Source organism: Prenolepis imparis, unplaced genomic scaffold (assembly GCF_030444845.1).
Source record: "Prenolepis imparis isolate NDT839.2.m4 unplaced genomic scaffold, iyPreImpa1.0 SCAF_10, whole genome shotgun sequence".
NCBI classification, from domain to species: Eukaryota; Metazoa; Arthropoda; class Insecta; order Hymenoptera; family Formicidae; genus Prenolepis; species Prenolepis imparis.
This window is the reverse complement of record NW_028141168.1, coordinates 2,207,128-2,219,213: the sequence shown is the minus strand read 5'-3', so window position 1 is coordinate 2,219,213 and position 12,086 is coordinate 2,207,128. Positions and strand designations below refer to the sequence as shown.

The following is a 12,086-nucleotide window of genomic DNA, read 5'->3' as shown; positions in this document are numbered from 1 at the left end:
TATAAAGTTATCTGGAATAGTTATTATTTTGAATCTCGCGTTCGGTTCTCGTAATTCAAAGGGGTTTCTAGGGTTATCGAAGATTTGATTCTCTTCGTCTGAACTGGAGCTATCGTCAGTCTCGATTTCTTTGTCGGATTCATTTTCTGCGGTACTATCAACGTTATTTCTTGTTGATGAATTTACATTTGTTGGTATGGGAGAATCGACATTTGTTGGGGCTTGTGTTTTCTTATGTTGATTAGTCGAAAATAGTGATTCGTCGGAGTCGGATGTGTTTACAAGCGGGAGAATTTGTTCGATAACAGGGTTTCTAGATAACGCGTCGGCGTTAGCATTTATTTTACCTGCTTTGTATTCTACTTTATATTCGTACTCTAGTAATTTTAGACGCCATCGGACTAAACGCGATGATGGGTCCTTTACTGAGTGTAGCCATACTAAAGGCTTATGATCGGTTACTAACTGGAATTGTCGACCATATAGGTATGGTCTGAAATAATTTACACTATATACTATTGCTAACAGTTCTTTCTCAATGGTAGAGTAGTTTATTTCTGCTTTATTCAATAGTCTCGATGTGTAGGCTATAGGAAGATCCTTCCCTATAGTGCCCTGGCTAAGTATTCCTCCAACCGCATATCCGGATGCGTCGGTAGTTACAATGAACGGTTTAGTGAAGTCTGGGTATTGCAAAATCGGTTCGTTACAAAGCGCATTGCGGAGCTGCGTGAAAGCCGACTCTTGTTCCTCTTTCCAGACGAATGATTCCTCTTTCTTTAGCAGATTCGTGAGAGGTTGTGCTATCTTGGAGAAGTTAGGTATAAACCTTCGATAGTAGCCCGCGAGTCCTAAGAATTGTTTTATGTTTTTCGCGTGTTTGGGTCTAGGGAAATCTTCGACCGCTGTTATTTTCTTGGGATCGGGTTTCACTCCGGCTTCACTTATTACATGGCCCAGGTATGTGACTTCTTTGCGGAGGAATTCGCATTTGTCGGGCTGGAGGCGCAGTCCTGCCCTTCTGAGTCGTTCCGCTAGTTTGTGGAATTTGATTTCGTGTTCTCGCAACGAACTGGAATACAATACTATATCGTCGAGATACACGAAGAGTTCGGCACCTTGAAGTCCCGACAGTACCTGGTCCATGAGCCTTTGGAAGGTCGCGGGGGCATTTTTGAGCCCGAATGGCATTCGTTTAAATTCATAATGCCCATACGGAGTGGAAAACGCGGTTTTATGTGTGTGGGATTCGTTCATCTTTATCTGGTGAAAACCCGATGCCAAGTCAAACACACTAAAGTATTTCGCGCTCCCCAGCTGATCGAGGATCTCTACTATGTTTGGTAAGGGGTAAGCGTCCCCGACTGTTTTTTCGTTCAGTGCTCGGTAATCTATTACCATTCGCCAACGCTTGTTACCTTGTGAGTCCGGTTTTTTGGGCACGATCCACAAGGGGGAGTTATATGGTGACATAGATGGTTGGATTACATCATTCTCAATGAGTTCTTGCACTTGTTTGTTAATCTCCTCCTTGTGCATCGGCGGGTATCTGTATTGTTTTGTGTGTACCGGAAGTTCGTCGGTCGTTGGGATGGTGTGTGTGGTGACGTTAGTAGAGTGTAGTTTGTCGGTAGGAAGGCGAAACAGATCATTGTAAGTGTGTATTAGGTTATGTACGTGTTTCGTTTCTTCCGTGTTTAGATGATCGAGTCGCAGTAGTGTCTTAATCTCGTCGGGACGGGATGTGTTTTGTTTACTTAGTGTTGCGACGTACTGTGTTTTCTTAGCGAAGGTCTCCTCATGCCCTAAGGTTGGGAGAGCGGCTTCGGAGGTTTTATGACTCTTGGTCGAGGGATGAGATTTGGAGAGAGTGCTTTTACGACTCTTAGAAGGGGGCGGTGAGCCCTCATGGTCTCGAGGATAGGATGTAGAGAGTTTTTCTATCTCTTGAAGACTTATTCTAGGTAAGTTGAACTTGAGATCCTTATCGCTTGTATTGACGGCTTTTATGTAGGCTATGCCGTTGCGGTTGGTGACGATGGCGTCTCCTAAGTAGATGTCATCGTTTACGTGGATCCGTGATATATACCCTACGCTAACGTTGGTATCGCTAACACGGAGCGGTAGTGTAGTTCGCGATCTTGCTGGGATCGTGAATGTTTGTTCGGCGTTGAAAGGGATTGAGGCCCCTTGCCAAATGATGCAGCGTTTGACGTAGTCTATTTTAGACGCGTCTTGTAAGAATTCGGAACCTAAGATTCCGTCTTGCGAGATTGGAAAATCGTCGGTGACGACGTGGAGTTTGATTTGGTGACCGAGGTATTTTATGCTAATAGTCCCGAGCGTTTTGATTTTATCGTTCGTGATTCCGCTAAGGAAGATCGTCGAACTTTTATCAATGTCGTTGTTGGGGAGTATTTGTCCTTGTTTAACAAGATTAGGCGCTGCACCTGTGTCTATCATAAAGCATGTCTCGGTCGATAATCCACCTGCGGCTATGGTGACCGCGGGCGCATGTGAAAAATCGTTCGGAGTTAACATTGCGATTCGCGTGTTTCCGAATCGTGTTCCGTGCTTATCGCTCTTATCGGGCGGTTCGTTTGAGAAGAGGCCCCTTGGTGAGGTGTACCCGACCTTCCCGCGGGGCTCGGTGCGTTTCCCGACTCATTTTTTTGCACGTTATTATTATATTCACGTTTTCTGCATTCTTCTATCTCGTGCCCGTTGTTTTTGCAATAGCGGCACCATTTATTGCGACGGTCGTTGTAACGAGTAGGCGCATTAGTGGTTGTGTTAGTATTATTGTAATTTTGGCGTCTATCGCCATATGTTGGGCGTTCGTCGGAGAATCTCACCGGATCGTTACGCGTATTGTTCGGATAGCGTTCCCGAAAATAATTTTCGTTGCGCGGAGGCGTATTAGCGTATCCTCGACGCGTATGTTCGTTTCGCGGTGGTTCGGGTTCGCGGCGGTCACGTGTTTTATATCGATCGCGGTCTATTTCTTCCCGTTTTGCGAGTTCTTTCGCTCTCGCGAACGCCTCAGACGGGACGGAGTATAATCGTCTATCCATCTGCAATCTGTACTGCAGAGGGAGTCCTTCGCAGAAGGATCGTGCCGTGAGTTCGTCGATTCTTAGGGCTGTCTCATTATCTATGCGTCCCATTGCGCGGCGTTCGGCGTCTAAAATCGCGGATCGTAGATCTTTGACGCGGCTGATGTAATCTAACATGTGCTCTTGGGGTTTTAAGTATACGATACTAAGTTCTCCCCTGTATTGATCGATCGTTTTCGCGGGCCCGAATGCGTTATTTAATAGGTCGATCAGTTGTGTGATGCTTTCGCAGGGCTCCCCCTCGACGGCGCTATAGGCACGCCCGCTAAGCTTATTAAGTAAGAGTTTGGTGAGGTTGCGTTCGGATGTCGGGGGAATTATTTCTTTCGCGCGTTGGCATGCCCGTGTAAATTGCCTTAACGGTATATTATAACCGTCGAAAGTAGGCACGGTTTCGGTCGCTTCGCGAAAGGAGACCTTGGGGGACTGGGGTCGTCCGGAAGGTAACTCGGAATGCCCGGCGGAGTCGTCGAGCGATAGTAGAGGTTGGCCCGAGAGTCTGATAGACGGACTGGGCTCTCGCCGCAGCCGATTCACCTCATTGCGTAATATTTCGATTTCCGCGAGGAGATCGTTTTTGAGGGAATTCATATCCTCAGGGATGGTGCCCTGGGGTTGGCTCTTTCCCGGATTCCTTTCCATATTTTCGCGGAGCGTTTCGATTTCGCGTTCTCGTTTATCTGCTCTTTTCCGTTGCTCTTCGAGGAGTGCGGCCTCCTCTCTTAGGCTGATTTCTTTGGTTTTCGCGAGAGCTTCCCTAGTTCTAATACGATTTTGAGCTTCGATAATTTCGACTTCCTTTTGCTTTAATTTTGCTTGTATATCCGCGAGCTGTGCTTCAGTTAATTCCTTTCCCGCGAATTCCTTTTCAACCGATTCTTCCTTATCTCCCTGTCTTCCGCGCGTCCCGACCATAGCTCGGAAATTTCAGTATCCCACCGCTGTCACCAGTTTTGTTACGTCCGGGGGTGCAGTTGCGGCGTAAATTTTACGAAATTTAAATCGCGACCTACGAACTCGAACTGCGGGGCGGACTACGTCGTATTTCGGAATTACTCCGGGGATACCCACGACGACAGGTATTTCCTTTATGGTCACGGTTGCGTTTTGGGAGAAAGGGAGCGTTTCGTATAGGTTCGATTACCGACGAATCAGTCCATGTATCCGCGGAATCGTTCGAGTGAATCGTTGACGGAGTGGAAAATAGTGATTACTGCATTACCATCCGAGTCGATACGGTAGGGTTCTTCACCACGGCGGTACAGAAGGTAAGCTCGTTGGCAATGATAACAAGGGTGGTCGATGTCACGTGTTGTCGACAGTCGGTAAAAATTGCAGACTGAGCAAACGACTCCGGTCGGTACGTCGCCGATAACGAGGAGATGCTTAGCGCAAGTTAACCACTCAGATTGCACGCCAATAGGTAAACGCATACGGCAATCCGTACAGAGAGCGGCACTTGTTTCCTTATTAATAAAACCGATTATCCGTTGGCAATACGGGAGGTTATTTAGGGTTTCTTCAATAATTTCTTCCTCGGAATCATCCTCGGGGAGGAGCAAAGTGGTGGGGATGTCCAAGTGTGACGGTATTATTGGACACATAGGAGTTAATTGTTTAAACTAATGTTAGTTAAAATAAATAGTTGCCATGAGGTCGATTTGAATGTTCTAACACGTTCACGAAGTTTCTAGATATTCTGGAAAGATTTAGAATTTTCCAAAGGGTTGACTGTAGGATACCTACTGCAGTTTTATGAGGGCCATAAACTGACCCTTGATAAAAAAAAAAAAGGTTTCGCACGATTTCTCTTTTTGGGAGATGAGAAAATTTAAGACGCGCAGAGAATATTCTGGAAACCACGTGGTAAGCTAATATTTCTAAAATTGCAAGAGAATTTATTAGTTATTATTGTTAAGTGATTCAAAAATGCGTAGACGTAGTTTCCGAAATAGATTCTTGTATTTCGCGGGTTCCTGGGCAGAAGGGAGGCTCGTGTTGTAAAGAAATATCTTGAGCACCTACCTTATTTAATTTCCAAGGGATGGACAACGACTGGATGGCGATGATCCGGGGTACCCGCGTTGTAGAGGGTGTACAGGATGCCAGACCTTTCTGCAGATACCTTGTACGGCGTGGATCGTTGTCCGGGATGTCGTTCAATGGCACCTTGGAATTCTTGATTTCGATCGCGTGCAATTGCGTAGGCCACTCCCGTAATTTAACGTCCGCGTGATTATTATTATTATTATTAATGCTAAAAGGCACGGAGTCGCCGAACAATCTATCGTATTCCGCGTCGTTATGATAGTCGATTCCAATGAAATTAGAGAGACCACGTGTTGATTCAGTGCGATGTAGTCGTGCTGTTATACGCCGTAGTTGATTCTTTCTTCCTGCACGGCGTGTTTTAGGCATTATAAAATTTAAACATTCTGAACGTCGTTTCGCTTCTGCAATAACTAACGTGCGGCGGTCCTCACTGTTCGTTGTTGCTTTCGGCGAAAGATTATGAGCGGTTCGTCCTCTCTGAATAATCACTACGAGGTTCAGGAAATATTTCTATGTTATAGAATAGTAATTTGTTAGGAATGGATTATTTGACGCGTGTTTTAGGCATTGTAAAATTTAAACGTTCTGAACGTCGTTTCGCTTCTGCAATAATTAACGTGCGGCGGTCCTCACTGTTTGTTGTTGCTTTCGGCGAGAGATTATGAGCGGTTCGTCCTCTCTGAATAATCACTACGAGGTTCAGAAAATATTTCTATGTTATAGAATAATAATTTGTTAGGAATGGATTATTCGACGTGTGCAGGCGAGAGAATTCGAGATGCGTTGTAGAAATAATATAGGCTTGGAGATACACGAGGTTGGAACTAATTTAGAATGAATTTAGAATATATATATATATAACACTTTTATTCTAGTATAACACTACGAGTAATACAAAGTATCTAAGTTAAATTTTAGAGTTAGAATCTTAGAGTTAGAGTCTTAGAATTAGAATTAGAATCTTAGAGTTAGAATTTGAATTTTAGAATTCGGAGAGAGTCTTAAAGGTGACTGCTCTGCTTGACGGCGCGATTAGAACTGAGCTCCTCTGGGCTCGCTCTGAGGTCCTTCGGTTTTCGGCAGCTCGGTTGCGGCGGCCGAGAGTGGGGGAACTCTCTAGAGTAGGGAGTTGCCGTGGTAGGGAAGTTCCCAGGTGCTGCGGAGCGCCGCGCTCAGGCACTAGGCGGAGTTAGATGTCATGGCCGGCATTGGCGCGCATTTCAAACGGTGTTATAAGAACTTAGAATTATTTTGCATAGGAGTGAAAAATTTAAGTAGCCGGACGTGACACCTCCCCCCTTAGAAGAAAAAGTTGGACCATGTCTAACTTTTTCCAGTTCTATATCATAGTGGGTATAATTTTATTTATGCTTAATGTTAAGGTTAACACTTTCTTATTTCCTAGTGGTGAACGAGTCTATACCTCTTCGTTGAGGAGGTTGCGCAATTCTTTATAATTTACATGCGCTTCACTTTTCACTTTTTGTATTGGTGGGGAGTCTTCTTCTTGTGAGGGGGGGGCTAGGGGTGTTGATTCTTCCTGTACGGGTAGTGGTCCCAGTGGTGGTTGCTTCCTTTTGTTATTTTGTCCTCCGTCGGCCGGTCTTCCCATGTGTAATAATATGTTCGTGACTGACGTCCATACGGCTCCCAGGAGGTGTAGGCTCCATCCGTAAACGGAGTGAAGTGCGTATCCATGGATCAGTGTGTCTATTATTAATTTGGCAAGTCGTGCGACGACAAAGATGCCCAGCACTCCGGCGCTGGCGGATCCGAAGCTTATGAAACCTTTCCATAAGCGTGCTCCCGTGTTTTCTGCTAGCTTGTCGAGTGTTTTCTCGTCTAGCAGGTTTAGCATGGATAGACTTCCTGTGGGGACTTCGTGTCCCATTGCTCCCCTGGCGATCGTGTTGAGCATTGAGGGTTTTTCCATCGGGAACATGATGTGGTCGCGCAGACGATCCAGGTCTTCGCTGGTGTAAATGCCGCTGGAGGCGAGCGAGTCAGGGCTTACGTATCTCCATGACGGTTTGGTTAACGGCTGGATTGTCGGAGGTGCGATTGACTCCACTGGTTTCGGTGTCAGTCGGTACCATATGTTGTGCACTTGGTACATCGCTGGTAGGAGTTCGTTGCAGTCCCTGAGTGTTCCAGATTTTGTGAGTATTTTTGATCTGGGTAATAGGAAAAGAGATTTATTCTGGTGGGTGACGGGAAGCTCGTTGTAGCAATTGTCGACGGGTCGTACTCGGCATTCCACAGGTACGCATTTGATGAGGTGGATAACCTCGCCAGCTGTAATGGCGGTGTACCCTGGTGATTTCATAATTCTGTGCGCCATCTCGTCTGGTGCAATGCTTGCAAGGGAGAGAGCGTTGAGCAGGATTTGTCTCTCCAGGGCGCATTTCTGTTCCATTATGTCTCTGTATAGTTGTGATAGCTGTGTTCTGAGGTGTTTTTCTACGTAAATAAACTTGGAGTTTACGTACGAGAAAATATCAAGATTGTCGATTTTGATTTTTGAACGACCTTTGAACACGCGTCCTGGCTGCGTTTCGAGGACGCAGAGCTTGGGGTGCTCAGTTCGCAGGAGTTTATATCCACAGATGTTTGTCTCGGTTGTGCGTGCCAGCGCGAACGTGGTATCTTGTGTCGTTACCGTGTAGACCGTTGGGGAGTCCTTATGCGCTGATTTCGGTGATAAGCGATGTGCCAATCCTTCGTATAGGACATCGTATCGGCCGAAATGGCAATTGTCGGCAGGTAACACCGACCAGTATGTGGAGGCTCCGTCTGCGTCGTTGCATTCTCCTGTTGTCACGGGGCAGCGAACACCTGAGGGGAGTATTACCTCGTTAGTGTTATGTTTAACGGGTAACTCCAGCTTCCGGGTAGTGATCCGTATTGAGGCTTGGACGATTGCGTTATCCCAGGTGCCGTACGGATCGCTGTATTGAGTCCCGCTACATCCTCCGTCGGTTTTTACGGAACCTGCGAATGTTACTGCGCGCAGATTGGTAGCGTTTGGTTTAATGTCGGAGAGATGTCCGTTTAATCCTAAGGAGATGGTTCCCGTTTCGTGCAGTTTTCTACAAGTATCGGCCGATGTTTCGTGAATGTACTCGCGTCTGCCGTTATGTACGGCAGATATGTGTGAGTGCATCCCACAGTAATAGACAGTTCGGTCGACTTCAATTTTGCACTGGATTCCTGATGTGTGCTCGAATTCGCTCAACTGTAGCAATTGTACGTAGACCTCTTCCTTCTTTGGCTCGATGTCGTCGACTTTGCATTCTTCTATGTCCAATAGTGAGAGCGTAGTGATATTTAAACCGCGGCCTCCGCAGTCGTACCCTATTAGCCCATTAGAGGTTAGGGCTAACAGTGCGATTGCAGTTAGTATGCTTGCGTAGGTCTTCATTCTGTCGTGGTTGGCTGGTTACTGGCCCGTCCTCCGTCGGGGTGTCCGAGATATAGTCATCTTCGGAGTGGGGGTATTCCGGGGTAGGGGCTTGATGTGGCGAGGGTTTTAGCTTATCCATATGTACAATTCTAAACCTATTATTACTTATAGCTAACTTAACATTATGGTTTTTTAGGATTTGTATAATTTTATAGGGGCCTGTATATTGGTCGGATAGTTTCCCCTTTTTGGGTTCTTTTAATAGGTATACGTTATCTCCTACCTTAAATTCCTTTACATTTAGTTTCCTGTCGTAATATTTCTTAGATCTAATCTTAGCTTCTATTAAATTTTCGCGCGCGTTATCTTGTACGTCGCGGATTCTAGAGAACAATTCTCGAAGATAATGCGAGTATGTTTCGTTTTCTTCATTCTCTAGTGGCGGATCGTTGGAGGGGACACGCGCTATTTTGCCGAATATAAGTTCGTGCGGAGTGTATCGCGTGCCTTCGTGTACACTAGTGTTATATGAGAACGTAGCTAACTTCAAAAATTGATCCCATTCGCGGTTTTTATTAACATATTGTTTAAGGTATTCCCATAGTACATGGTGGGATCTTTCAATCGAACCATTCGATTGCGGTCTATAAGCTGTAGTTTTATATTGCTTAATTCTAAACTTACGTGCTATATTGCGCAACAGAGAATTAAGGAAATGTGACCCTTGGTCAGTTAACCAAGCTATAGGAGCGCCGTATATACATATGAATTCGTTAGTGAGTGCATCGGCTACGTCGGTTGCGGATGCGTGCTTCAATGGAATGGCTAGTGAATACTTAGTTAAAAGGTCCTGTATGGTAAGAATGTATGTATTTCCTAAAGAAGTTGTAGGAAGAGGTCCCATTATATCCATTGAGATTTTATCAAATGCTGTGCCTGGCGTATCTGTAAGCACCATTGGTTGTTTAGTTTTTACTCTTACTAATTTTTTCAGTTGACAATCTTTACATTTACGAATATATTCACAGACGTCTTCCTTCATCTTTGGCCAGGAGTATCGTTCTTTTAGTCGGTTATACGTTTTGGTTACTCCTTTATGGCCTCCTATCGCTGAGCTGTGGTTATCTTTTATAATTCTTTCTCTATCTGCAGGGAGTGGAATTTCGATCTTGTTTGCGCATACGAATATCTTAAGATTAGTGTCGCTTAATGTACGCTGCAGCAATGAATATATGGTATTCCAGGTAATGCTATCTACATTGTCTTGACATATCGAGATTGACTGTAGGTCCAATTCTGTAACTACGTCCTTTAGTGAGCGTAGCGTTTCTTTGATAATTTCTATTTCAGTGGCGGCTGAGACTCTTTCTTTAGCGATAAGTGATATTAAGTGTCTGTTACCGTTGCAATTAACTTTTGCTCTGCCCAACGTGGCGTCTTTAATTACGGGTAGTATGTTATTATCATGCAACATTTGAGCTCCTCGTCCCAGCGGTACGCCTTGTTGCGTAGCAAATATAACAAGATTGTCTTTTCTGGTTATAAAGTTATCTGGAATAGTTATTATTTTGAATCTCGCGTTCGGTTCTCGTAATTCAAAGGGGTTTCTAGGGTTATCGAAGATTTGATTCTCTTCGTCTGAACTGGAGCTATCGTCAGTCTCGATTTCTTTGTCGGATTCATTTTCTGCGGTACTATCAACGTTATTTCTTGTTGATGAATTTACATTTGTTGGTATGGGAGAATCGACATTTGTTGGGGCTTGTGTTTTCTTATGTTGATTAGTCGAAAATAGTGATTCGTCGGAGTCGGATGTGTTTACAAGCGGGAGAATTTGTTCGATAACAGGGTTTCTAGATAACGCGTCGGCGTTAGCATTTATTTTACCTGCTTTGTATTCTACTTTATATTCGTACTCTAGTAATTTTAGACGCCATCGGACTAAACGCGATGATGGGTCCTTTACTGAGTGTAGCCATACTAAAGGCTTATGATCGGTTACTAACTGGAATTGTCGACCATATAGGTATGGTCTGAAATAATTTACACTATATACTATTGCTAACAGTTCTTTCTCAATGGTAGAGTAGTTTATTTCTGCTTTATTCAATAGTCTCGATGTGTAGGCTATAGGAAGATCCTTCCCTATAGTGCCCTGGCTAAGTATTCCTCCAACCGCATATCCGGATGCGTCGGTAGTTACAATGAACGGTTTAGTGAAGTCTGGGTATTGCAAAATCGGTTCGTTACAAAGCGCATTGCGGAGCTGCGTGAAAGCCGACTCTTGTTCCTCTTTCCAGACGAATGATTCCTCTTTCTTTAGCAGATTCGTGAGAGGTTGTGCTATCTTGGAGAAGTTAGGTATAAACCTTCGATAGTAGCCCGCGAGTCCTAAGAATTGTTTTATGTTTTTCGCGTGTTTGGGTCTAGGGAAATCTTCGACCGCTGTTATTTTCTTGGGATCGGGTTTCACTCCGGCTTCACTTATTACATGGCCCAGGTATGTGACTTCTTTGCGGAGGAATTCGCATTTGTCGGGCTGGAGGCGCAGTCCTGCCCTTCTGAGTCGTTCCGCTAGTTTGTGGAATTTGATTTCGTGTTCTCGCAACGAACTGGAATACAATACTATATCGTCGAGATACACGAAGAGTTCGGCACCTTGAAGTCCCGACAGTACCTGGTCCATGAGCCTTTGGAAGGTCGCGGGGGCATTTTTGAGCCCGAATGGCATTCGTTTAAATTCATAATGCCCATACGGAGTGGAAAACGCGGTTTTATGTGTGTGGGATTCGTTCATCTTTATCTGGTGAAAACCCGATGCCAAGTCAAACACACTAAAGTATTTCGCGCTCCCCAGCTGATCGAGGATCTCTACTATGTTTGGTAAGGGGTAAGCGTCCCCGACTGTTTTTTCGTTCAGTGCTCGGTAATCTATTACCATTCGCCAACGCTTGTTACCTTGTGAGTCCGGTTTTTTGGGCACGATCCACAAGGGGGAGTTATATGGTGACATAGATGGTTGGATTACATCATTCTCAATGAGTTCTTGCACTTGTTTGTTAATCTCCTCCTTGTGCATCGGCGGGTATCTGTATTGTTTTGTGTGTACCGGAAGTTCGTCGGTCGTTGGGATGGTGTGTGTGGTGACGTTAGTAGAGTGTAGTTTGTCGGTAGGAAGGCGAAACAGATCATTGTAAGTGTGTATTAGGTTATGTACGTGTTTCGTTTCTTCCGTGTTTAGATGATCGAGTCGCAGTAGTGTCTTAATCTCGTCGGGACGGGATGTGTTTTGTTTACTTAGTGTTGCGACGTACTGTGTTTTCTTAGCGAAGGTCTCCTCATGCCCTAAGGTTGGGAGAGCGGCTTCGGAGGTTTTATGACTCTTGGTCGAGGGATGAGATTTGGAGAGAGTGCTTTTACGACTCTTAGAAGGGGGCGGTGAGCCCTCATGGTCTCGAGGATAGGATGTAGAGAGTTTTTCTATCTCTTGAAGACTTATTCTAGGTAAGTTGAAC

At 45.0% G+C, this 12,086-nt stretch overlaps 1 protein-coding gene across 1 annotated transcript; it reads right to left on the bottom strand.

Moving 5' to 3' along the window:
* Window positions 1–6,585: 6,585 nt before the first annotated feature.
* On the bottom strand, window positions 6,586–7,686 carry LOC145941403 (uncharacterized). Its single transcript, XM_083047521.1, has one exon. It carries the CDS (start codon window positions 7,582–7,584, stop codon window positions 6,586–6,588), a length of 999 nt encoding a protein of 332 aa, XP_082903647.1. The 5' UTR covers window positions 7,585–7,686.
* Window positions 7,687–12,086: the final 4,400 nt, after the last annotated feature.